Source organism: Mobula hypostoma, chromosome 3, assembly GCF_963921235.1.
Source record: "Mobula hypostoma chromosome 3, sMobHyp1.1, whole genome shotgun sequence".
Lineage (NCBI taxonomy): Eukaryota > Metazoa > Chordata > Chondrichthyes > Myliobatiformes > Myliobatidae > Mobula > Mobula hypostoma.
In genome coordinates this window covers 159,182,535-159,210,378 of record NC_086099.1, presented here as the reverse complement: position 1 = coordinate 159,210,378, position 27,844 = coordinate 159,182,535, and the positions used below count along the sequence as shown (strand labels likewise).

The 27,844-nt window shown below is 42.5% G+C and overlaps 1 protein-coding gene across 5 annotated transcripts in view; it reads left to right on the top strand.

Moving 5' to 3' along the window:
* Nucleotides 1-27,844, top strand: part of LOC134344352 (adenylate cyclase type 1-like) — a 279,148-nt gene that overhangs the window by 156,544 nt on the left and 94,760 nt on the right. For all 5 annotated transcript variants that reach the window (XM_063043992.1, XM_063043991.1, XM_063043994.1 and 2 more), the window contains 2 exons: nucleotides 9,542-9,700; nucleotides 26,942-27,083. In XM_063043992.1, the coding sequence (XP_062900062.1) occupies nucleotides 9,542-9,700; nucleotides 26,942-27,083 (301 nt within the window). The remainder of the gene's footprint in view (nucleotides 1-9,541; nucleotides 9,701-26,941; nucleotides 27,084-27,844) is intronic.

The following is a 27,844-nucleotide window of genomic DNA, read 5'->3' as shown; positions in this document are numbered from 1 at the left end:
TCAATATTCAGTAGGTTTTAATGAGGTCCCCCGGCATTTTTCTGAATTCCAGTGAGTACAGGGCCAAAGCTGCCAAACATTCCTCATATGTTAACCCCCTTGTTCTGCGAGTCATCTTCGTGAACTGCCTCTGGACTCTCTCCAATGAACACATGTCCTTTCTGAGATATGGGGCCCAAAACTATTGACAATGCTCCAAATGCAACCTGATTAGTGTCTTATAAAGGTTCAGAATTATCTTCCTGCTTTTATATTCTGTTCCCCTTGAAATAAATGCCAGCATTGCATTTTCCTTCTTCACCATAGACTCAACCTGTCAACTAAACTTCGGAGAGTCTTGCATGTGGATTCCTAAGATCCTCTGGACCTCTGATGTTTGAACCTTCTCGCCATTTAGATAATGATCCGCACTAATGTTCCTTCTGCCAAAATACATTATCGTACATTTGCCAACACTGTATGCCATCTGCCACTTTTTTGCCCATTCTTCCAATACGTCTAAGTCCTGCTGCAATCATGTTGCTTCCTCAGCACTTCCTACCCCTTTACCTATCTTCTTATCATCCACAAACTTTGCCACAAACTCATCAATTCCATTATCCAAATCATTGACAAACAATGTGAAAAATAGCAGTCCGAATACTGACCTGTGAGGAATAGCACTAGTCACCGCCAGCCAACCAGTAAAGGCCCTCTTTATTCATACCTGCTGCCTCCCTCCTGTCAACCATTCCACTATCCATGCCAGAATCTTTCCTGGAACACCATATCTTGTAAGCAGCCTCATGTGTGGCATGTTAGCAAACGCCTTCTGAAAATCCAAATAAATGGAATTCGCTGCCTCACTTTTGTCCACCTTGCTTGTTACTTCCTTGGAGTACTCTAACAGATTTGTCAGGCGAAATTTCCATTTACAGAAACCATAACTTACTTTATCAGCCACAGTTGCCTACCCTTGCCATTTGAGAGCTTCTTCCTCTGTGGGACTCATCTATCCTGTGCCTTGCGAACTATTTCCTGAAACTTCAGCCATCTCTGCTCTGCCGTCATCCCTGCCAATATCTTCCTCTAATCCACCTGGGCAAGCTCCTCTCTCTGCCTCTGTAATTCCCTTTGATACTGATACATCTGACTTATCCTTCTCCCTCTCAAATTGCAGTATAAATTAAATCATGTTATGATTACTGCCTCCCAAGGGTGCCTTTACATTAAGCTCCCTAATAAGATATGGGTTATTACACAACACCCAATCTAAGTCTTTCCTCAAGTAGGCTCAAGCACAAGCTGCTCTAAAAAGTTATCTCGTAAGCATTCAACAAATTCCTTCTCTTGCAATCCAACACCAATCTGATTTTCCCAATCCCCTCGCATATTGAAGTCCCCCATTATAATTGTGTCATTACTCTTAATACATGCCTTTTCCAGCTCCCTTTGCTGGAAACCCCACATCTTGGCTAAGATCTGGAGGCCCATATAATGTTCCCATAATGTTTTTTTCAGCCTTGCAATTTCTTATCTCCACCCACAAATATACAACGTTCTCTGACTCTATGTCACCTCTTTGTAAAGATGTAATTCCATCTCTTACCAACAGAGCCATACCATAGCCTCTGCCTCCCTGCCTGTCCTTTCGATACAAATTATATTCTTTGATGTTAAGCTTCCAGCTATGGCTTTCTTTCAACCACGACTCAGTGATGCCCACAATGTCATACCAACCAATTTCTAATTGTGCCACAAGTTCATCCACCTTATTCTGAACTCTATGCAGATTTAAATACAGCAGCTTCAGTGCTGCATTCTTCTCCTTTTTGAATTTTGCCTCTGTGGTACAATTTAACTCTTTGCCCTGTCTGCATTTGTACCCAATCATTGGTTGTCCTTTCTTACATTCACGTTACATCCATCATCTACTTGTCAACCTGCTGGCTCATCCTCAGCTCTATTATCCTGGTTCCCATCCCCCTGCTATATTAGTTTAAACCACTCCCAACAGCTCTAGTAAATCTGCCTGCAAGAATATTGGTCCCCCTTGCATTCAAGTGTACCCAATACCTTTTGTACACATCCTACCTTCCCCTGAAGAGGTCCCAGAAATTCAGAAATCTGAATCCCTGCCCCCTTCTCCAATTCTTCAGCGATGCATTTATCTGCCACCTCATTCTATTTCTATCTTCACTGTTGCGTGGCACAGGCAGCAATCCCAAGATTACTACCCTTGAGGTCCTGCTTCTCAGCTTCCTTCCTAACTCCCAATATTCTTTTTTCAGGACCTCCTCCCTTTTTCTTCCTATGTCATTGGTGCCAATATGTACCACAAATTCTGGCCACTCACCCTCCCTTTTCAGAAACATCTTTGACCCTGACACCTGGGAGGCAATCTACCATTCATGTTTCCTTTTCATGTTCACAGATTTGCTGATCTGTTCTCTGACTATAGAGTCCCCTATTACTGCTGCCATCCTCTTCAATTTCCTCCCCTTATGAGCCACAGGGCCAGACTCAGTGCCAGAGGCATGGCCACTGTTGCTTCCCCCAGATAGGTCATTCCCCCCACCCCTCCAGCAATACTCAAAATGGAATACATATTGTTGAGGGGAACAGCCACAGTGGTACTCTCCGCTATCTGACGTTCCCCGTCCTTCTCCTAACAGTCACCCATTTATTTGTTTCCTGTAGCCTTGGGGTGACTACCTCCCTGTAGCTCCTGTCTATCACTACCTCACTTTCCCTAACAAGCCGAATATCATTGAGCTGCAGCTCCAGTCCCCTAACACGGTCTCTAAGGAGCCATATCTCAATGCACCTGGTGTAGATGTGGCTATCGGGGAGGCTGGGAGTCTCCTGGAAATCCCACATCTGACTCCCAGAACAGAACACTGGCTCTGTAATCATTCCCCCCACCCTATTTTCTTAAGATTTAAGTAAGAAATAAAGAATGAACTTGCCTACTTACCTTGCCTCTGGTTGTTCTTGCTGTTGAGCCTTACTACTCTGCCTCAGACTACTGTGATGGTGACTGCTCCCATGATAACTGCTCCGTTCCTTCATAGAGACTGGGTTTCCTGTTGAAAACCATTGTCGGACCTGCACGGAACACTCCTGTTGCATCTGCACAATACTCCAACCAACCACTGCCGTCAAAAACTTGTTGCTTTTTCAAGCTCTTTGGTGGACCTGCATGGGAATGCTCCTGTTGTGTCTGCGCAGCACTCCAATCAATGACTCCCTTCAAAAAATCTGGCGCTTTTTCAGGTGCTTTGTCGGACCTGCGCGCGAAGACTCTTGTTGCATCTGTGCAACCCTGACCAGTAGCTTCACACTCTGAGTGAGTTTTGAGATTTAAGAGACTCACTAGTTAGAGTCAAAATAGTTTGTGGAATCCCAGACAATGGGCTCAGAGAAAGATTGCTCCATGAAAAAGATTAGACGCTGGAAAAAGCTGTGAATATGGGCAGAGTAGCAGAGACCATCCAAGCACAAACTAAGGAGCTGCAGAAGGAAGCACAACAGTGCATGCAATGAAAGCAGAGGGACAGCACACAAAGCATTTTTCAAAGCTACAGCAAAGTAAAGAGGTAGGCTCAAACAGCAAATGCAGCAAATGTGCAGGTAAACATATTCCAAAGACGTGTCTTGCTTATGGAAGGTTCTGCAATAATTGTGGAAAGAAGAATAAATGTGCCAAGTGCTGCAAAGCTGGGGCTAAGACAATGGTGTACACAGTTGCTGAGGAAATGGGGGAAGTGTTTGTGGATTATAGACTGCTGGTGCTGGCAAAGCAGAATGGATTGTTCCAGTGACTGTGAATGAGACAATAATTTCATTCAAGCCTGACACTGGAGCCTAGATGAATCTGTTATTCATGAATGATTACTAAACTCTCAAAGTAAGGAGCAAGATTTACCCAGTGATATTAAAAAAAATGACAGTTACACTGAAGAGAACATTCCAGTAAAAGGCTTGAAGCACAAGTGGCAGCAGCTAAAAGCACAGCTACTCTTTATAGATAAGAGGGTACAGCCAATATTAGGCCTGAGTGCATGTGAAAAGCTGAAATTGGTGAAAAGAGTTTCATAGTGGCTTCACAGATCAAAGATGACCACCTAGTACTAATGCCAGAGAAGCACAAGAACTCCCCTTCCATAGACACCTTTACCAGCTACATCAGCGCAAGCTTCAGGATGCCAGTGCAGGACAGAGTGCTCATGATGAAGAAGTCACTTGTCTTGCTTCCACACCATGCAGTTATGGTTCAAAATCTGCCTCCCATCAACTTCCAGTTAAAGACTGGAAATCAAAAATATTTCCGCGATCCTCTCCGAAGTTGAAGAGAAAAAGTAAAAAAGGAAGATGGGGAGACCACGCCACAGTCAGAACAACAGCAACAGTTCAACACAAAACAACAGGAGGAATTGCTATCTATATTACACAGACAACAGAGAGAGCACTGTGAAATGATACAGAATCAGTTTAAACATGAAAAGACTCACTCATCACACGGATGCAGTCCAGGGCTCCATTACAGAGCATATTGTGATCACACACCAAGAATAAGAACAGAGACAAATAGATTGGATCTTGGCAGAAGAATGTGAAAGAAATGAATATGTTGATCAGACTTCTCAAAAAGGCACTAATACTAATGCAGCAAATGAAAGCAATCCATCTATGGATCATCAAACCAACTCAGATACTAACTGCAAGTTGTTGAGTGAATAAGGGACTGTATTTGCTCATGACCATTGAGTTAATGTAGATATCTTTGTTAGGAAGGATTATTCTTCCTTGTAGGTTTATGAGGACATATTATCATATTTGTTTTTCTTTAAAGGTGGAAGATGTGTTATAATGTGTGTATATAATAAAGAACTTTGGTTCTCAGAGAGCAATGCAGGCGATTTACCCGGAACTGGAAATGATGTTGGTGAGCTAATCACACGCGTTCAGTGTCAGCTGAAGCCATTCTGTAAATAAAATGTTCTAGTGTTTACTCATGGAAAGTTTGTCTTTATGAGAACAAACATAACAATTATGATGCTTTTTATTTTAGCGTAAGTACTCAGAAATTATTTCTACTGCATAAGGTTGGCAACCAGAGGATAAAAATGTAAGATGATTGGCAAAAGAATCAGAAAGATCATTTTATGCATGTAGCTGTTAAATTCTAGAAAAAATTATCTGTAACAGTGAAGGAAGCAGATGCCATTTGTTGCTTACAGAAAAAAAAGATTAATTATTTGAAAAGGAAAGGTCAAGAACATTATGGGCTACTTCAGATCGATGAGCAAGAAAAAAAATATTGAATAGTTCCTTAAGAATGTCGTCAGAGCTAGAATAGAACATTCTGTAAAAGAATGAAATAAATGAATAAGGTTTGTGAGGAATGATATTTGATGTTACTTCAGGACTTTTTTTTTAAAAAAGAGGAGTGAAACACAGAAGTTGCGCTAAAATGTGGTCTGAACCTATATTGTGCAATTAATTTGGAATATATTTCAGGCTTTTGGCTATAACTTAGGATTGGCATCCTCAACAGATATAGAAACACATCTTAAAGCCTAGATTTAAACTTAGAAAATAGTACCACCAATTGAAATGTGAAAGGCTAATTTTGTTTGCCTTCAAATAGAACACTCACAGATGATGTGTTTTATTTTACTACTCTTTAGTACTAAGACTGAGGTTGCAGTTAATGCAAAACAATATTCCGGCTTTCTAAAAAAAATACAGTTTCTTATATAGTGTTAGTTCGTCGACAACTTACAAAATATAAGAAAATGCATAAAAAGTTATACATGACAGGAAGTGTAAAGTGGAAGTGGGTTGGACTAAGTAATAGAAATTTAAAAGAAATAAAATGTCCATCTAAGAAATACTTATTGTTTTTTTCAAATAATCCAGAATGTCACCAAATTAGTTAATGAATCTATTTTGGTTCCTTGTCCCTCCATCCCGGATAATACTGTTCTGTGCATCTATTCTCTAATAAACTGGACAAGCGAGGGGAGCCCTAGTGCCTACAATTTATACTGTTTTAGTAGCACTTACCTCCAAGAGGACCACAAACTTGTTGCAGGGTTTGGAGACTTGCGTGACTCAATGCCCCAGAGAGCTACATTGGCTGGAGTCAGGGTCTTGTGCTTTGGCTCTTGGTAGGTACACCCATGCCAAGCAGGTCAAAGGGTAGAGGACACACTAAATGTTGAAACATAGAAAACCTACAGCACAATACAGGACCTTTAGCCCACAATGCTGTGCTGAACATGTACTTACTTTAGAAATGAATTACGGTGACCCATAGCCCTCTATTTTTCTAAGCTCCATGTACCTATCCAGGAGCCTCATAAAGGACCCTATTGTATCCGCCTCCACCACAGTCGCCGGCAGCCCATTCCACACACTCACCACTTTCTGTGTGAAAAAAAAACAACTTACCCTGACATCCCCTCTGTACCTACTTCCAAGCACCTTAAAACTGTGCCCTCTCGTGCTAGCCATTTCAGCCCTGGGAAAAAGCCTCTGACACGATCAATGACTAAGAGTGGTCCACAAGTCCTCTAACGTTCAGGGGTTCAGCTCAGGGTTAACAACGCTGACTGGTCAAAACAAATCGTTACAGAAACAGCAATGAAAAATCCATCTGTATCTGTGTGCGACGGTATAGGCCAAGAACAGACAGGGATGCAAGACCTTTATTGCTGTCCTAAGCACCAGCTGCATAATGGGCAGTGAGTAAATAAGCATCACCAGCACTTAGTCAATTTCCAATCTGTGCTTAGAGATTTTGGGCTTGGGAATTGCTGTGTGTCACATTGTAGTAACAATACATCCTCCATATTGAAAAAGCAGAAACTCTCAGTGGACTTCTCAGACTATTACTTTGCTGGCTATTAAGCACGAAAATAGGTTGTGGTGTGAATCATAACTGCACCTGATTCCAGCAAGACTATAATTGCATTATTTATAAAATATTTTATTGTTGACTGATTAAATCTATATAAGAAAAGAACAAGAACTTTACAGCAAAATAAATAGTATATGTATTAGTATTATTTTATAATTCCATTAAAATAGACATTAATTTCATCCTTGAGAATGAATTAATTTCATTATCCCTTTCATTTATCTCCTGGGTCATTTTCAATAAACTGAAAGTATAGTCTGAAACATGCCCATGCTGTGCACTGTTAATAATCATCTCTATGTAATCCTAAACTTAATAAGATATCTGCATAAACTCTACAGTTAAACATATAAAATGTTATTGGAAAGGTATATTCATGACATTTTCCCACCCAGAAATGAGCAGAGTTCTTGAGTCAATTGCTGTTTTTCAAAAAGCTGACAGCCCAACTCTAACACCTTGTTCTTACCACACTAGAACAAACCTTCCCTGAACCTAATCCCCTTATTTCAGGCGATGATCAGTAATACTATCAATATTTACTGTAATATCAAGTGCTAACCCTAAAATAACATTCAAATGCATAATAGTGAATCTGCAGCAGTGCCAATATAATTGTAATATTATTAATTTCATCATCATTGTAAGTCTTTTGTTATCAACACATGCATTGAAAATACTACATTTATGCATGAATACTAACAGGTGATACAGCTACCTTCTTGAAAGGTCAGAGTAAATTTATTATCGAAGTGTGTTTGCTGTGTGTCACCATATGTACCACCCTAAGAATCATTTTCTTGCAGGCATTCACAGTAGAACAAAGGATTACAATGGAATCAATGAAAAGCTAAACACAAAGATTACCATACAGCTAATGAGCAAAGGAAGAAATTCTGTATAAATATAAATAATAATAAAAATAATAAATAACCCAGAAACAGAGGGGTTCAGTGTGGCAATATAGGACCAGGAGGTTAACACAAAATTTATCAAAAATTCATAATGAAAGACCACCAAATTTAAGATGATAGATGCAGAATGCCTAGAAAAACCAGAAACAATCTAACCCATTACAGGATCCTGCAGCAATTTAACTCAGCCTGATTACTTACACAGGCACAATCAAACATCATTCATCAAGATCTAGATTTAAAATACAAACTCATATAAGGCACCATACCTTCCTATAAATATGAGCCTGATCCAGTTTTAGATTCAAGGTCTTACAAATTATTCTACGACAAATCTATTATTACAGATATGACGACCCGTACTAACTGTCCAGATATAATAATACTGGATAAGCAAACAAGAACAACTTACTTAATAGACATAGTCATTCCAAGCACACATTAATAAACAGAAATCAATAAGTTAAAAAAACACCAGAAATATGCTGAATTAAAAGAGGAAATAGAAAGACTGTGGAACATGAACAGGGTAAATATTATTCCGGTGGTAATATCTATAACTGGTATCATCCCAAAGTCACTACACCGTAGCGTTAAACAATGAATCTTACACAGCAATAGTTATGTAAATCTATAGAAAGCCACAACACTAAACACTACTAGAATAGTCTGAAAGTTCCTAGCAATTGAGAAATGAATGTACTTGGTTGTGCCTGTACCTCGGGTTTTACCAGACTGAGTTGAGAATTTTTTTTTTAAATAAATAAGTAAATAATAATACTTTGAACATTGTGGAATCAGTTCAGTATGAGGTGAGTGAAGTTATCCACGCTGGTTCATTGTAAATTGCCCAGTTATTAGGTTAGGGTTAAACTGACGGTTGCTATACAGCATGGCTGAAAGTGCCAGAAGGACCTGTGGTACACTGTGTCTTAATAAATAAATAGAAAATCATTCAATTGCATTCAATTTAAGAAATTTTTCCTTCTATTGTAATGTTCTGGAATCCCTTATGATGGAAATGACTGAGTGAAATGAAGTTATAAAGTATCACAATTAATGACAGAAAAAAACTTTCAATGTGAATATATATGGGGTGTACTTTTCTGTGAAGATGCACATTCATTTTGTCAATGAAGGTATATATAAAATGGTCCAGAAAGGACCAAATCAAGCCTAATTTCATGCAGCCCACTACTCCTGGATGCTCCCTTGCATACAGACTAAGTGAAATAATCTGGCAGATGCACTGTCAGTTTCTCTATAAAAACCTCTGTACACTGGCATGCTACTTCTTTTCTTTACCTGATTTAGCTTTGACCCACTTGCATTCACCCCCTTTCTTGGGTACCTCTCTTGACAAGACATTCGCTTTGGTTTCTGCTGATAAGTACCTACGGATTCATATTCTCATGTAGTGAAGGGTAATGAAGACAAGAATAATTTTTTTTCTTTTATTGCATGTGTTGTTGATCAGCAATTATGTAATCTCTGCACATCTTCGGGCAATGAGCAGAGATTATTATAGCTGGTATTGGATAAGATCACACATGGTTAACACAAGTGAAAACAAATTTCTCTCCCATTGGGTTCTAGACCTGGTGAGTTCGTAAACATTGCTTGATACTAGGATTGTATGCATTTTTCATCTGTGCTGAATATGCAGATTTGTAAATAACATATTGTCACCAAATGACTAACAATCTTGGGTCTATTTCAGGTCTGTGGCTGAAGCCACCGAAGTTGATCTTAACATGCGTGTGGGCCTACACACAGGAAGAGTGTTGTGTGGAGTCCTTGGTCTCCGCAAGTGGCAGTATGACGTGTGGTCCAATGATGTAACCCTGGCTAATGTAATGGAAACCGGTGGTTTACCTGGGTAAGGGATATTTTTTATTTAAATATACAGTTTAAAGTCATAAATCCATTTAGGGTAAGCCATGCTGGTAGGTGTAAAGATAAATCATTAGGATAAACAGTTAGTGAAATCCTTTTAGTGTTTTCATTTTGCTTACATTAATAAAGGTAGTGTGTTGGGAGAGGATTTTTATTCATTCCAATGATAATGGGAAAAGCAGTTTCTTTCCTGTCATTCCATCCAGCCGCCTTCTGCATCCTTTTCCTTATTCCCTTTGCATCACTTTTAGTCTTCTATTTTGTTAATTGCCTTTTATTAATACAACAGCAAATTAAAATCAGAATGCAGAGGCTTCCTTCTTTCAATAAAGTTGTTAGCATTCTTTTAACAGAATGATTTAAATGCATAGAAATTCATCCACAGTCAGTAACACTGTATTTGTTAACATATGCAAGTTTACATTGGTGGAGCAGTGGTGAAGCTTTAATTTCTGTGTATTAACATATGAATGACTTGTTTTGGGCTCAGCACATAGATGCAATGATATTAGAGAGATGTTGGAGAGTAATGCCAGCAAATTTTACTCTGTCTTTGACCAGAGGTGAATTTCTGAAACAATGAATTCCCTTTATAAAAAGTGTAAGGAAGAAATCATATTTTCCCTTCCCTCTTTTCAGGGATACCAGTAGAGTCCAGATACAAGTTCCATTGTTGAACTGTGGGACTTCTATGGTGTTGGAGTGCTCCAGAACCACAATTCAACATATGAATAGGTTTAGAAATGATTTCTTTGAGGATATTTTGGATCTTTACTCCAAGTTTCTTATTATTAATGGAATATTTTAAAAACTCTGAGAGTTTTTATAAATATTTAGCAAATCATGTTGCATTATCCATTAGGTCAATGGTGGTAAGTAAGTCAGAGTCATTTATCCATTTGGAGAATAAATTAACTTGGAGCACTAATTTTACAATTGTGTTTCCATCACAATTGTGTTTATCCAAAAAAAATCCCCGCCATATTAAGTTGCTTCTGGAAGTGCATGTAGCTACTAGATCTGCATATAGAGAACAATCATGCTCACTTTGTTATTTATCTGCTTAAGAGCTTCTCTAAAAATTACATTGTGCCTGAAATGTGCCCTTGTTTTCACAAATTCCTATTGACTGTTTTTCATCAACTTATAATATTTTTCAAAATGTTTAGTCAGCTTGCTCCTGGTGATATTCAAAGAGTGTCACTAAAATAGATGTTCAACTGATGTAACACACACAAAATGCTGGAGGAACTTCGCAGGCCAGGGAGCATCAATGGGAAAGAGTAAACAGCCAATGTTTTGGGCCAAGTCTCTTCATCAGGACTGGAGAAAAAAGATGAAAAGTCAGACTAAGAAGGTGGGGGAGGGGAGGAAGAAGTACAAGGTAGGAAGTGATAGGTGAAACCAGGAGGGGTTTGGGGTGAAGTAAAGAGCTGGAAAGTCGATTGGAGAAAGAGATGAAGGACTGGAGAATGGGGAATCTGATATGATAGGATAGAAGGCCATGGAAGATTTCTCCTATCAGGTTCTCTCTTCTCCAGCCCTGTATCTCTTTCACCAATCGACTTCCCAGCTCTTTACTTCACCCCTCCCCCTCCCAGTGTCACCTATCACCTACTACCTTGTATTTCTTCCTCCTCTTCCCTCACCTTCTTACTCTGATTCTCTTCTTTTTTCTCCTTTCCTGATGAAGGGCCTCAGCCTGAATCGTTGACTGTACTCTTTTCCATAGATGCTGCCTGGCCTGCTGAGTTACTCAAGCATTTGTGTGTATTGCTTGGATCTCCAGCATCTGCAGATTTTCTCTTGTTTGTTCAACTGATGTCTATGACTAACTAGTTTATCCCTTCTTTCTTGAATAAAATTTTGCTATCCAGATGCATAATTCCTAACTATATGTGTGAACAAAGGATAATGTTAATGTCCCATATGTACCTTTCATATTATCACATCTTGTAAATATAAAATAAACATGCTGCTCATTGAACTAAACACTGATAGTTGCAGTGCATGGAGACAAAATTGTACCATCCCCTTGGCTTACCAATAAGCTTATTATTTGATTTAAATACTTTAGGAGTTAATGAAGAAGATGAATTGAATAGCTTTCAAAAGTAGTATAGAGATAGTGATGTGTGATTAATATTTGCTTATTTAGTATCCACTCAGTGGCCACTTTGTCAAGAGCCTTGTGTACCTAACGAAGTGGCCAATGAGTCTATGTCAGTGGTCTTCTGCTGCTGTAGCCCGTCCACTTCAAAGTTTGACATGCCGTGTATTCAGAGATGATTCTCTGCACATCACTGTTGCAACGTGTGGTTATTTGAGTTACTGCCACCTTCCTGTCAGCTTGAATCAGTTCGGCCATTCTCTTTTGAGCCCTCTCATTAACAAGGCATTTCACCCACAGAACTGCCATTCATTGCATTTTTAAAAAAATGTTTGCACTATTCTCTATAAACTTTAGAGACTGTCGTGTGTGAAAATCAAAGAGATCAGCAGTTTCTGAGATACTCTGATCATTCCGTCTGTCACCAACTATCATAAGTCACTTGGATCTCAGTTCTTCCCCATTCTGATATTTGGTCTGAACAACTACTGAACCTCTCGCAATATACACAATGTATGTTGATCTTGTCTACATGCTTTTATGCATCGAGTTGTAGTGACATGTTTGGCTGATTATACATTTGCATCAACAAGCTGGTGTACCAATGTACCTAATAGGTGGCCACTGAGTGTAATTTAGATAATTGTTCAATTTCATGCTATCTGCTAATATAGTAGCAGTCAACCAATGAATGACATTGTTCAATGCCAGTTGGAAGAGAGCTAGTTTCAGTTTAATTTAACCTGTGCTGCTAAACCTAGATAGCTCAGATCTAGTTATGAGCACTACAGCACCAAAACTGGCCCCTTGTCCCATCTAGGCCATGCCAGATTATTATCCTGCCTAGTCCCATTGACCTGCACTTAGATTATAGCCCTCCATACACCTTCTATTTATTTACTTCTTATTAAATTTTGAAATTGAACCCACAACTTCTGCTGATAGCTCGTTCCTCACTTGCACCACCCACTGAGTGAAGAAGTTCCCCATCCAATTCCACTAATTCAACAAATTGGCATCCCACCCATCAGTCGTTTCCTGTACTACTGACGTTGCAGTCAGTCAGTCAGTCAGTGGGTGCCGTCCCGAATCCGGGGCTGGCGGCTATGCACCCCCATCTTCTTTGATCTTACGCTCTTTTTCTGGCCTCAGCATAACTCAAACCAGTCCATTGCCTAAAATTATCGTACTGTAGCGGTGTGCTACACACAGCGCTAGAATAACCACACGGAGTTGGTGAGTTAGAGTTGCGATGAAAGAGATTTATTCAAACTTCGCGGCCTGCTTTAAAGCCTTCCCATTCCCGCCCTCCCTGGGGTGGGATTGCTGTGGGGAATGCATATTCCCAGACTCTTTCTGCGCGCGGGATTTTCCCCCGCTGGTGAAGATGGCCTGGCGCCCTTTTTGGGGCCGGCCCTCTGCCTGCGCACACTGTTGTGAGCCGGTTCGTGTGTGCCAGAAAGTGGGTCGCCACATAACCCTCCCCCAGAACCGGCGATACCTCCCCCAATGTCCACAGTCTGGATCAGCCTCTGTTTGAGAGGTCTGCTCCTGCGCCGCGGTGCCTGAGCCTGGACCGGCTGCGCCAAGTCCACATGGGCTGGTTTGAGTCGGTCCACCGTGAAAACCTCCTCTCTCCCTCCAATGTCCAGCATGAACGTGGACCCGTTGTTCCTGATCACCTTAAACGGTCCCTCGTAGGGCCGCTGTAGCGGTGCCCGGTGTCCGCCCCGTCGTACAAAAAGAAACTTACAGTTCTGCAGGTCTTTAGGTACGCAGGTCGGGCTCTGTCCGTGCTGTGAAGTGGGGATGGGGGCCAGGTTACTGAGCCTCTCCCGTAGTCTGTCCAGGACTGCTGTGTGTTCTTCGTCTTGCCCCCTTGGGGCTGGTATGAACTTTCCTGGGACAACCAGGGGTGCGCTGTACACCAACTCGGCCGACAAGGTGTGCAGATCCTCTTTGGGCGCCGTGCGGATTCTGAGCAGGACCCAGGGAAGCTCGTCCACCCAGTTAGGCCCCTCCAGGTGGGCCATGAGAGCCGACTTCAAGTGACGGAGGAAGCGCTCCACTAGTCCGTTCGACTGTGGGTGGTAGGCAGTTGTGTGGTGTAGCTGAGATCCTAAAAGGTTGGCCATAGTCAACCACAGGCTGGAGGTGAACTGGGTGCCCCTGTCGGAGGTAATGTGGGCCGGTACCCCGAAGCGGGCTACCCAGGTTGCGATCAGTGCTCGGGCGCAGGATTCGGTGGTGGTGTCGGTGAGCAGGACTGCCTCTGGCCATCTGGTGAACCGGTCTATCATAGTTAGGAGGTACCGCGCTCCTCGTGACACTGGCAGGGGCCCCACGATATCCACATGAATGTGGTCGAACCTCCGGTGGGTGGGTTCGAACCGCTGTGGCGGAGCCTTGGTATGCCACTGCACCTTGGCCGTTTGGCACTGCATGCACGTTTTGACCCATTCACTGACCTGTTTACGCAGTCCATGCCACACGAACCTGTTGGAGACCAGCCGGACGGTTGTCCTGATGGAGGGGTGCGCTAAGTTGTGAATGGACTCGAAAACCCGCCGGCGCCAGGCTGCTGGGACGACGGGGCAGGATTAGCCGGTAGCTACGTCACATAGTAGGGTCCTCTCACCTGGGCTTACGGGGAGGTCTTGGAGCTGCAAACCGGAGACTGCAGTCCTGTAACTGGGGATCTCAGCATCTACCTGCTGTGCCTCTGCCAGTGCTGCATAGTCCACCCCCTGGGACAGGGCCTGTATGGTAGGTCTGGAAAGTGCGTCCGCCATGACGTTGTCCTTTCCAGAGACATGCCGGATGTCCGTCGTGTACTCAGAGATGTAGGACAGATGTCGCTGCTGGTGGGATGACCAGGGGTCGGACACCTTCATGAACGCAAAGATAAGCGGTTTGTGGACTGTGAACACGGTGAAGGGCCTACCTTCTAAGAAGTACCTGAAATGCCGGATTGCCAGGTATAGTGCCAATAGCTCCCGGTCGAAAGCACTGTATTTGAGTTCAGGTGGTCGTAGGTGTTTGCTGAAGAACGCCAGGGGTTGCCAGCGACCCTCGATGAGTTGTTCCAGCACTCCACCGACTGCTGTGTTGGATGTGTCCACCGTGAGGGCAGTAGGAACGTCCGTTCTGGGGTGCACTAGCATCGCGGCATTTGCCAAGGCTTCTTTGGTTTTAACGAAAGTGGTTGCAGCCTCTTCGTCCCAGGTAATGTCCTTGCCCTTACCCGACATTAGAGTGAACAGGGGGCGCATGGTTCGGGCTACTGAGGGGAGGAAATGGTGGTAGAAATTCACCATACCCACGAATTCCTGCAGGCCTTTGATTGTGTTGGGTCGGGGGAAGTTGCGGACCACGTCTACCTTGGCGGGCAGCGGGGTTGCCCCGTCTTTAGTAATCCTGTGGCCCAGGAAGTCAATGGTGTCGAGTCCGAACTGGCATTTGGCTGGGTTGATTGTAAGGCTGAATTCGCTCAGGCGGGAGCAGAGCTGGCGGAGGTGGGACAGATGCTCCTGCCGATTACTGCTGGCTATGAGGATGTCGTCCAAATAGATGAATGCAAAGTCCAGGTCGCGTCCCACCGCGTCCATTAGCCGCTGGAAAGTCTGTGCGGCATTCTTTAGACCAAACGGCATTCGGAGGAATTCGAAAAGACCAAACGGGGTGATAAGTGCTGTTTTGGGGATGTTGTCCGGATGTACAGGGATTTGATGGTATCCCCGGACGAGGTCTACCTTGGAAAAGATCCTTGCGCCGTGTAGGTTTGCTGCGAAGTCTTGAGTATGCAGCACAGGGTAGCGGTCTGGCGTTGTAGCCTCGTTCAGTCTGCGGTAGTCACCGCATGGTCTCCAGCCCCCCGTTGCCTTGGGCACCATGTGAAGGGGGGAGGCCCATGGGCTGTCGGACCGTCGTATGATCCCCAATTCCTCCATCTTCTTGAACTCCTCCTTCGCCAGTCGGAGCTTGTCCGGGGGAAGCCTTCGAGCACAGGCGTGGAGGGGTGGTCCCTGGGTCGAGATGTGGTGCTGTACTCCGTGTCTGGGCATGGCTGCCGTGAACTGTGGTGTCAGTACTGATGGGAAATCCGCCAGGATTCTGGTGAATTCATCGTCAGACAGCGTGATGGAGTCCAGGTGTGGGGCTGGCAACTTTGCTTCGCCCAGGGAGAACGTTTGAAAAGTCTTGGCGTGGACTAATCGCTTCCCTTGCAGGTCAACCAGCAGGCTGTGGGCTCGTAGAAAATCCACCCCCAGGAGTGGTTGGGTCGCGGCAGCCAGTGTGAAGTCCCACGTGAACCGGCTGGAGCTGAACTGTAGCCGCACCGTGCGGGTGCCGTAGGTTCGTATTGTGCTGCCATTTGTGGCCCTCAGGGTGGGTCCGGGTTCTCTGTTGCGGGTGTCGTAACTTGTTGGAGGTAAGACGCTGATCTCCACTCCGGTGTCGACCAAAAAGCGGCGTCCCGACTGCTTGTCCCAGACGCACAGGAGGCTGTCCTGATGGCCAGCCACCGTAGCCATCAGCGGCGGCTGGCCCTGGCGTTTCCCAGGAATTTGCAGGGTGGTCTGCAGTGGCGGGCCTCTGTGCCCCACCGCTGGTGGTAGAAACACCATTGTTCATTGGGCTCCTCACTTCCGTTGCCGGGTTTTGTAGGCTCTGCTGCCGGGCCTGGTCTGGTCTGTCGTTGGGCACACGGCTTGGTGATCTGTGCGACGGATGCCTCTCTCTCTTTCCTGGCATTCCACAGCACATCTGTTTGGGCCGCCACCTCCCGGGGGTTGCTGAAATCTGCGTTGAACAGCAGCAGGCATATGTCCTCGGGCAGTTGCTCTAGGAACGCCTGCTCAAACATGAGGCAGGGTTTGTGTCCTTCAGCCAGGGCCAGCATCTCGTTCATTAATGCTGACGGCGGCCTGTCTCCCAAATCATCCAGGTGCATTAAGCAGCGTGCTCGTTCGAGCCGTGAGAGTCCGAAAGTCCTTATGAGCAGGGCTTTGAATGCTGTGTATTTGCCGTCCTCCGGGGGCGACTGTATAAACTCCTCAACTTGTGCAGCTGTCTCCTGGTCGAGTGAGCTCAGCACGTAGTAGTAGCGAGTGGACTCCGAGGTTATCTGCCGAATGTGGAATTGTGCTTCTGCTTGTTCGAACCATAATTGGGGTCGCAGTGTCCAGAAGCTTGGCAGTTTTAACGAAACTGCATGAACAGATGCAGCGTCGGTCATCTCTGGTCCAAATATCGTTTGGGCTGTCGGGGTCACCAATTGTAGCGGTGTGCTACACACAGCACTAGAATAACCACACGGAGTCGGTGAGTTAGAGTTGCGATGAAAGAGATTTATTCAAACCGCGGCCTGCTTTAAAGCCTTCCTGTTCCTGCCCTCCCTGGGGCGGGACTGCTGTGGGGAATGCATATTCCCAGACCCGTTCTGCACGCGGGATTTTCCCCCTGCTGGTGAAGATGACCTGGCGCCCCTTTTGGGGCCGGCCCTCTGCCTGCGCGTGCTGTTGTGAGCCGGTTCATATGTGCCAGAAAGTGGGTCGCCACAGTACCAAGTGGTTTGCTGCCTTCCTCTTTCCCTCTTTCCTTCTATCATCGCATACAATAACAATTTCTGCAGTCCGCCACCTCTTAACAAGTGCCCAGCATATTCCAGCTTCCTTTTCTGCACATTCTTCAGCAACTCCTTTTCTCTCCTCGCCCTCTTCAACACTTCCATATTACTGACCTTCATCACCCATCTAATTTTCTGCATTCTCCTTAAACACCACATTTCAAATGCCTCCAGTCATCGTTGCGCTTCCTTGCATAAGGTCCACAATTCGACTCCATACAACAGACTGCTCCAGACGTAGCATTTCCAAATTCTACAACGCAGCCCAAAGTCCAACCTCTTGCCACACAACACATCTCTCAGGCTCCAGAACGTTGATCTTGCAATCTCAATTCTTCGTACACTTCCCATCCTCTGTGACCATCTGTCCCAAATACACAAACTTCTTGACTTGCTCTATGCCTACGCCATTAATTTTGATTTTGATTTTGGGGAACTTCTTTCTTTCGTGATACTACCATCATCTTCGTCTTTGCAGCATTTATTTTCATTCCAAGTTGTTCAACTTCAGCATTTATCTTATCTACTATTCTGAGTAACTCGTCCTCAGTCTCAGCTAACAACACCGAGTCATCTGCATACCTTAAGTTGTTCACCGTCACTCCACCAATTTGGACACCAGCTTCATCGTTCAACACCCTGAAGATTACCTCTCAGTAAATGTTAAATAATAAAGGGGAGATAATGCAGCCCCAGCGAACCCCTTTTTGGATCTCAAAGTCCGGTGAATTCCCACCACTAGTTCTTATTACTGTCTTCTGATGCCAGTACAGACTTGCAATCAGTTGAACATCTTTCCCATCCAGCCCCGATGAGTTCAGTCAATTGACCAGCTGTTCATGATTGACTCAGTCGAAAGCTTTTTCATAATCCAGGAAGCACATGTAAATGTCTTTTTTTTTCTAGACCTTGTTCCACAACCATTCGCAAATGGAAAATCCCTTCATGGGTACCCTTACCCAGTATAAATCTGCTCTGGCACTCATTAATTTCATTAAGAACTGTCCTTTTTATTCTGCTTAGAAGTATTAATAACGAGATCTTGGAGGCATGACTTATAAGACTTATAGTGTGTACAATCAACAAAAAGCACTAAAGTTATTCATCCAAATTGTTTCAAGCACAGTTTTCAACCATCCCCTAACCTTTAAAAGAACAAGGCCAGCACATGCAGAGGAACACTGCCACCAGGAAGTACCCTTCCAAGTCATAAACTGTGTTTGGCTGTCCACATTCAGACAATGAATATTGAACAATGATAAACATTTATGTAGCTTAATGGAAACAGTGGTAACAAGTTATTGTTGCACACTAATAGATTTCATTATCTGTCTATGCATTTATTTATGAACAGTCACTAATATAAAATTGGGTACATTCATGCAACCAGTCCACAGGAAGTGTATGCTCGGTTTTGTGACTCAAAGGATAAATTTATTGAGATGAATCCTGAACAAATCACTGCTGTATTATCAAATGCCACTAGTACCTGCATACTAAATTGCCACACCAAAATTGCTTAAACCATATAATTAGAATGAAGTATCTATGTTCTACCACTAGATGGAGAAGCAATTCATCACAACAGACTTGATTAAACTTATTTTCCTCAACAGAGTTTCTCTGAGATGGTTGGGGATCTTAATTGGCAGAGAATGAGGACCACCATACAATTGAAAAAAAAAGATACATAAAGCACAGGGTTTTGACATTACTAGACAAGGAAGTTGTGCCACATTAGATATGACACTACCCTCAGGAATACAAAGACAAGGTTAGATATCATTAGTGACGTCTTGCAGTGCGACTCAATAAGCCATGTGGGAATATGAATGTAGTGGCATTCATATTAGAGTTTAAGGGTGATGAGGAATGGGTACTTAATAGATAAAGATGCAGAGCATTCAGATAAAATAGGAAAATAATGAGATTTCAAACAAGAAAAACTTTTCAGATGCTGGAAATCCAAGCCACACACTCAAAATGCTGGAGGAACTCAGCAGACCAGGCAGCATCTATGGAAAAGAGTAAACAGTCAATGATTCAGACCAAGACCCTTCATCAGGACAAGAGAAAAAGATGAGAAGTCAGAGTAAGAAAGTGGGGAGAGGGGAGAAAGAAATAGAGGGCAGTAGGTGATCAGTGAAACTGGGTGAGGGGAAGGAGGTGAAGTAAAGAGTTGGGAAGTCAATTGGTGAAAAAGATAAAGTGCTGCAGTACAGGAATCTGATAGGAGAGGACAGAAGGCCGTGGAAGAAAGGAAAGGGGGAGGAGCACCAGAGGGAGGTGATGGGCAGGTAAGGAGATAAGGTGAGAGAGGGAAATGGGAATGGGGAAATGGTGAAGGAGAGTGGGGTCATTACTGGAAGTTTGAGAAATCAATGTTCATGCCATCAGGTTGGAGGTTACCCAGATGGAATATAAGGTGTTGTTCCTCCAACTGGGGTGGCAACACAGATTATGTTAGACATTACAATATTGGAAAAAAATTGGGCATCCATTCTATGTGTGGGAGAAGAGGTTTGAAATTGGCAAGAAAAGGTGGTATTTGATTAAGAAGTGTTAAGAAGCCTCCCCTACCTGGTTCCTCTGCACACTATCTATCCCACATCCACTTCCTTGCATATCAGATTTCAACAGCTGTATTCTTTTGTGTCTTTATATATCACTTTGCAGGCTGTCTCTCCTGCCACCCTGCCCTCTTCCACCCATCTGCATTCATCCCTTTTTCCCCTCTTTTAGGTATGAACCTCTCACTCAAAATCACTATCTCTCAACTCTGCCTTTTCCCCTCCACAACCTGAGTCCATCTGTCCATCATTTCCCTCCTCACCTGATTCCACCAATTGCCTGCTAGTTCATGCCTCACCCCTCTCTCTTTTCATCCTGGTTGTCCTTCCTCTATCCTCAGTCTTAATTCAGCAAATCTAATGAAATGATAAATAATCTTTAAAGAGGAAATGTTTTTTTCTGTAGACAGGCATGGGAATGTACTTCTCAGAGCCAGGATTCCTTGAATGTTGAGAGAGATCAAGAATGTAATGAAACAAATGAAAAGGTGAAAGAGGATCTAGTGCTTTCCCAGCATATATGACGAATAAGCTCTCCTCGGGTTTCCAGTCCAGTACAATCATTGATTATAACCGATGTGAAGAAGATGGCAGAGCTTTTCATCAAAGAGTCAGTTATAATCGATATCTGTACCCGGCTGGAAGCCCAAGAAGAATTTATTCAAAATGGAAAGATTCTATATGACACATGTCAGGTGAATTATTCAAGAGAGAACCTTCAAAATTCAACATGAAATGTAATTAATATAAAAGAGAAAGAAAAAAGTTTCTGTCTGTCATCTATAGCAGGGTGGGATTTATTACATATTTTAAATAAATGTAATAAATGTTTGGAGATCCAGGTTAGCATATATATTAAATATTTTGTCACCAATCTCTGGGTGAAGTCTGATACAAGGTTAGAATCAAAGACAGTAAAAATAATCAGGGGTCATAAAGTGTGTGAAGTTACCATTACTTGGGAGAAGGTTCTTGGGAAACCGAAAGGTCATCTGGATAAGTTATTTGGACCAGATGGTGTACACCCCAGAGTTCTGAAACAGGTAGCTGAAGGGATTGTGGTGGCATTAGGAATGATCTTCCAAGAATCACTAGATTCTGGAATGGTTCCAAAGACTGGAAAATTGTAACTGTCACTCCACTTATCAAGAAGGGAGACAGGCAGAAGAAAGGAAATTATAGGCCAGTTAGTCTGACCTCAGTGGTTGGGAAGATGTTAGAGTCGATTGCTAAGGATGTGGTTTTGGGGTACTTGGAGGCACCTAATAAAATAAGCAGTAGTCAACATCATTTCCTCAAGGGAAAGTCTTGCCTGACAAATCTTTTGGAATTTTTTGAAGAAATAACAAGCAAGATAGATACAGGAGAATTGGTTTATGTTGTGTACTTGGATTTTTAGAAGGTTTTTGACAAGTTGCCACCATGAAGCTGTTTAACAAGCTAAGTGCTCATGGTACTACAGGAAAGATTATAACATGGATAAAGCAGTGGCTGATTGGCAGAAGGCAAAAAATGGGAATAAAGGGGCCCTTTTCTGGTTGGCTGCCAGTAGTTAGTGGTGTTCCACAGGGATCTGTATTGGGACTGAACCTTTTCATGTTATATGTCAATGATTTGAATAATGAAATTGATGACTTTGTTGCAAAGTTTACAGATGATATGCAGGAAGGAGGAGGACCAGGTAGTTTTGAGGAAGTAGAGAGGCTACAGCAGAATTTAGACAGATTAGGAGAATGTGCAAAGAAATGGCTGATGGAATATAGCGTCAGGAATTGTATGGGGGGGGGATCATGTGCATTGGTAGAAGAAATGACAAGTCTGACTATTTTCTAAACAGAGAGAAAACACAAAAATCTGAAGTACCTTATTTTCGAAGGGATGTGCTGAAACTGGAGAGAGTTTAAAGGAGGTTTACAAAAATGGTTCCAGGATTAAATGGCTTGTCATACGAAGAGCATTTGATAACTCTGGGCCTGTATTCACTGGAATTCAGAAGAATGAGGGGTAACCTAAGTGAAACCTATCAAGTGGTGAAAGGCCTTGATAGAGTAGATGTGGAGAGCAAGTTTCCCGTGGTGTTAGTGCTTAAGACCAGAAGACACAACCTCAGAATAGAGGGACGTCCTTTTAGGATGGAGATGAGAAGGAATTTCTTTAGCCAGAGTGTGATGAATTTGTGGAATTTTTAGGCCAAGTGTTTACGTATATTTAAGGCAGGGGTTGATGTATTCTTAATTGGTCAGGGCACGAAGGGATGCGGGGGGCAAAAACTGAAAGGCAGCTTTTGACCTGCTGTATGTGTGGTTCTCTAAAAACTTCACAGAATCACAATACAACCATACAGATAAGGAATGATCAGCCTATTTCTTACATCAATATAATTATACGAAACCCAGAATTCATTATTTCTGCAGACAAAACTAATAATTCATGTGAAGAAATTTTGAGTGATTTGCAAATGAATTTTATGGTTGATTATAGACTATGCTATTAAATAATAAATATTAACTATAAGATTGTTGAATAAATTATACTAATTGGTGGAATATTTGACAAATTTTCATCACAAGAAAAAACAGCAACCATATAATCTGTCCACCCACACATCCTTCAGGGAGAAAAAAACATGGTGTCTCCTATATTTGAAATGGATATGATTATGCACAGTTCATCTAAAGATATCTTATCCCCACATGTTAATTTGATCTCATCCACCACTGTCTCCTAGATTTTTATTTCTTTTTTTTTGCGCATTTAATGATTACCTGGACAGAAGGGACAGCCAATGGGCAGCTTGTAACTGTGTGTGTGTTGGTTGCATGCAGGAAAGTGATGAGTGTAAACAGAGAGAAGAATTTAAAAGTAAAGTTTTACGGTGGCCATACGTCAAAGCATAATACAGAGACCAATACCTGTGGATATCTACCACTTTAGATATGCCTCTTTCCATGTAGTCATCTCTGTGACATACTTGCACACGATTTGACATAACCTAACTAGAAGAAGCTGACTAAATAATGATAGCACAAGCTAATGGAATATCGAATCAATCTCCATGTGGTTTTATTTATTTAGAGGTTCAGTGCAGAATAAGTAAATAAGGAACAAAATAAGTAAGCTGCCTATCTTCATTTGCACTTGTACTTGAGGTTGACACTCACCTTCACGTGGGACCGTGCTGTTTTGGATGTTGTGTGTCTGGTCCCTCCATTTTTTTATGTCACTGCTCTGCCACTGGGCTCCAGCATGAATCCAACAGCTAACAGGGAGAGGGGATTTGCTGAATTCTATCTCATTTCTGATTTGTGTGTTTCTGTGTGCAGGTGCAGAGGTCAGAGGCACATGAATTGGCTAGGGATATTTAGCCATTGGTTCCCTATGGAATACCCCCTAAGCCTTCATCTCAGGCAATATCCTTATAAATCTTGTCTATGCCTTTTCTAGCTCCTGTAGAAGGTATTCAGAATGCTCATTGTAATCTAGCTGTAAATTAATGTTTAAATATTTTCTGCATAACCTCTCATTTTATGTTTTCTGCTTTAGACAGTAAAATCGACTACCCATGTACTTCTTTACCAATTGTGTATCTTCAGAGTCCTTTTTCTACACTTAATATCTTACCATTGTTTGCTCACAACGTGCATTGCATCATTCCATACATCTGGATGTCTGCACCTTTATACTGCAGCACTGAAAGATGAAGGACACTGGAGGTTAGTATAGAGTCCAGGGGTAGCTCCTAACCTTGCTAAGCTGAGGGGCCAGATAGAAAGTGCATCTGTTTTTCACCAGCTATGCATGGGGGTTGCTGAACATCATTAAAAAGCAAACATTTTAAAACACAAATTTAATGAAAATTAATGTTACTATTCTTTTAAGTAGAATGTGTTTTAAAATAATTACTTTTAGTATTTTCTAATTTTTTTTTTAAATCGTATTATTTACAGCATACTGTATCTCTGAAACCTCCCACCCCTTTATCAATCTCTTTACCATTTCTGGAGACAAACTGTCAACAGCAACTTTTATAGATCTACTGATTCCCATGACTACCTTGACCCACCCTATCTCCTGTAAAAATGGTATTCCCTTTTCTCAGTTTCTTTGCTTCTGCTGCATCTTTTAACAGGATGTGGCTTTACATTCCAAAACACCAGAGATGTACACCTTCTTCAAAGAACAGGGTTTCCATCCCTCCACTATTGATGTTGTCCTCACCTGTATCTCCTCAATTTCCTGTACACCCATGCTCGCCCCATCTTCCCGCCACCTGATAGAGAGAGTCAATCTTGTCCTTACCTACCAACCCATCAGCCTCCGTATCCAAAACATTATCCTCCACAATTGCCACACCTCCAAAGGGATCCTACCACTAAACATATCTTTTCCTCTCCCCCCCCCTCAACAGGGATCAATCCCTCTGTGATCCTCGTATCCATTCATCCTTCCCCACTAATCTCCCTACCAGCACTTATCCCTGCAAGTGGCCTAAGTGCTACACCTGCCCATGCACCTCCTCCATCACCTCCATTCAGGGCCCCAAATGGTCCTTCCAGGCTGGGGCAGCCTATTGTGTCTGGTGCTCCCGAGAGCCTCCACTACATTCGTGAGACCCTTCGTTATTTGGGTGACCGTTCTGTTGAACACCTCCGCACTATCTGCCACAAGTTTGACTTCCCGGTGGCCAAACATTTTAATTCGGGTTCCCACTGCTGTTCGGATATGTCAGTCCATGGCTTCCTCTTGTGCCAAGATGAGGCCACCCTCAGGGTGGAGAAGCAATTCCTTATATTCTGTCTGGGTATCCTCCAACCTAATGGCATGAATATCAACTTCTCCTTCTGGTGAACAAAACCCTCCCCCCCCACACCCTTCCTCAATTCCCCACTCTGATCTTTCAAGTCTTCTCATCTGCCTATTACTTTCCCCCGAGTCCCCTACTCCTTCCCTTTCTCCTATTGTCCACTCTCCTCTACTATCAGACACTTTCTTCTCCAGCCCTTGACCTTTCCCACCCACCTGGCTTCACTTGAAACCTTCCAGCCATCCTGTTTTCCCTCCCTCCACCTTCTTATTCAGGCATCTTCCCACTTCCTTCTCAGTCCTAAAGAAGGGTCTTGGCCCAAAATGTTGACTTTTTATTCTCTCCATAGATGCTGCCTGACCTGAGTTCCTCCAACATTTTGTGTATGTTGCTTTGGAGTTCCAGTATCTGGAGAATTTCTGTGTTTGTACTGTATTTTATTGTTTCTGAATTACGCTGATCATCACTTAGGCCTTACAGTTCTACAAATTGTCATGAAAGATCTGTGTAATTGTGGGTAGTGAATAAAAAGTTCTGGCTACTGTAGGTCCAGAACACTTGGATCCATTATCACACCCCCAAGTTCATCTGTGTCTTCAGTCACTGTCTTCGTCTCTTAGAGTTCTTGGACTTGCTGAATTTGTTGCTTCATTTTTGTAGTCTTTGCTCCCCCTGCCCCAATCTCCTTCACCTGCCTTCCACATCTCATCCTCCACATCCAGTTCTGTCTCTCTCCCCTTGAAACTGCTGTCTCCCTTATCTGTCTCCAGTCAAGGTAGTGATGGGGTTTAGGGAACTTTCCTAATTGGTGTACAGTAACCAACTCAGTAACCTAGGTAGGACTACAGGCCAGTGAATATGATGCATGCCCTGATGGAGGAAGAGGAATCATGGATAGGTGGCCTGTGGATCAGTGGTTGGGGGAGTAATGTAGGGAGATGGAGTACAGGGAACAGTGAATTCATTGTATGTCTTGAAAGTTACTGGATCAGGACTTGAGAAGTTAGGGTTTGAAGTGTGTATGAGAGCTTATCAGATGCCCTGCCAGTCACTGAGGTAGGGGACACAACCTGATAAGTGTGGGAGTTCAGTACCTGGACCAATGAGAGGATCAGTGGCTTCAATCGGACCAATGAGGTACTGGAGGTGCAGAATGTGTGTGTCAAAATAGAGGTAAGTAAGGGAATGATCTTGCACAATGATGGTTGTTCTGGGGATAACCCAATCTAATTTCACCCACATCATGCCAGATATGTAAGCATGACTCACTCAGGAATATGGCTAGCTGAATTTCAAAATGTGAAATGGCCCGGAAATGATGGTAATTATGCCATGGTCTGGGTAAGTACGTTTTCAATAATGTGGTGCTGAAGTATCACTCCTACTCGATTTCTTTTCTGAACCAGTTCATCTTATGTAAATCCCAATAGTTAATTTGTTTAATATTGTGCAATTGGATTTTTCCATTTCCTTGTGCTCTCCTGCAGATAATTACCAACTGCTCCATGAAGCAAGATACAGACAATCAGGAACTTAATACAATACCAGAATAGGGTTATCTTTTTATTAATGAAAATAAGATAAATCTGCCCCCCATCAAAGGATATTTAAAGCAACTTCAAAGTGGATACTTAGCTGGAATAGCCATTTATTTTCCTCAGTGCAATTTATTTACTGATTTTATATATATATGACTGTGATATATATTTACTTAATATTAATTCAAAGAATATTCCTAAACTGAAGTAGTTATGAGTAATACACAAAAGTGAATGATATTCATTAGCCTTGATCATTCTATGTAGCTTCTAGCTGTTAGCAAAACTGCTTTTATCAACATTTCACATAAATGTCTACATTACCATAACTTTTCTGGAACACTGCTATTTTGATGTCAAGCCATTTTCAATATTTCTGACAAAAAAAGAGAACCTTAAAAGGGGTTTGATGCCATTTTTAGCAATTTGCATAGGCTTGGGTTAAATATCAATAGGTTCTGTGAGTCTCAGATGATTTAAGAGCAGTAAATAGTGGCCTTCATAATTTGTGTTCATAATCAGTTTGGCTGCAGTGTTACCTTTGTTTATGTCTTCACTTCACTTTGGTTGTAGAAAGGTTCATATAACAAAGACCACCTTGGAGTGCCTGAATGGAGATTATGAAGTTGAAGCAGGATATGGGCATGAGAGAAACAGTTTCCTTAAAAAGCATAACATTGAAACCTTCTTCATTGTGCCCTCTCATCGAAGAAAAGTGAGTCAAAATAAATCTCTGCTTTCATTAATATTTACCTGCAGAAATAATACATTGAAATGTCAAAATGCAACTGAGATTCTAGCCTCTGAATTATGCAAAATTACAAGAATTTAAGTATTATGTTTCTGAACTTTAAAGCTTGATTCCTTTATGGGGCCATTCTGTGACTTTTGGCACAAAACAGATTCAAAGCCAGAGAGCACAAACACACTTCCCTCTTGGTACCTAGGAGAGGGCCAAGGTCTCATGAGACCAGAGCTTAGCAATAAGTTTCAGGCACCAAACAGGTGGTCTACTCCACATCCTCAGTTTTGGGTTGATGGGGGAGTTGTGCAGCAGAGAACTGTGGGAAGTAATCCTCAAAGATGCATTGTGGGAAATTTGAATGAGCTGGCAGTGTTTTGTTTTTGAAGAGCTAGAAACAACACTTCTAGTTATTCAGGGTGCAGCAAAGTATAAAGTTTCCGGGAGCAGATTTTGAACAGCTATATATTACCTCTAAAGGGCCTGCTTGGTGAGTTTTAAAAGCATGATTAAAACATGATTCTGTTCAACTTAATTAATCCTCCTGTTGGAAGTGTATTTAATATAAGGACAAAAAAAGGACGACATTAAGATCTGTAAATTAAATTAATACAAAACAGGGTAAATGAGATAATATAAAGTGCAGAAAACTGCCCGAGAGACTATTGTTGTAGGAATACAATGCTGTTATATTTTCACAATTCAGATTACATTAAAATGGCTTTTATTTATTG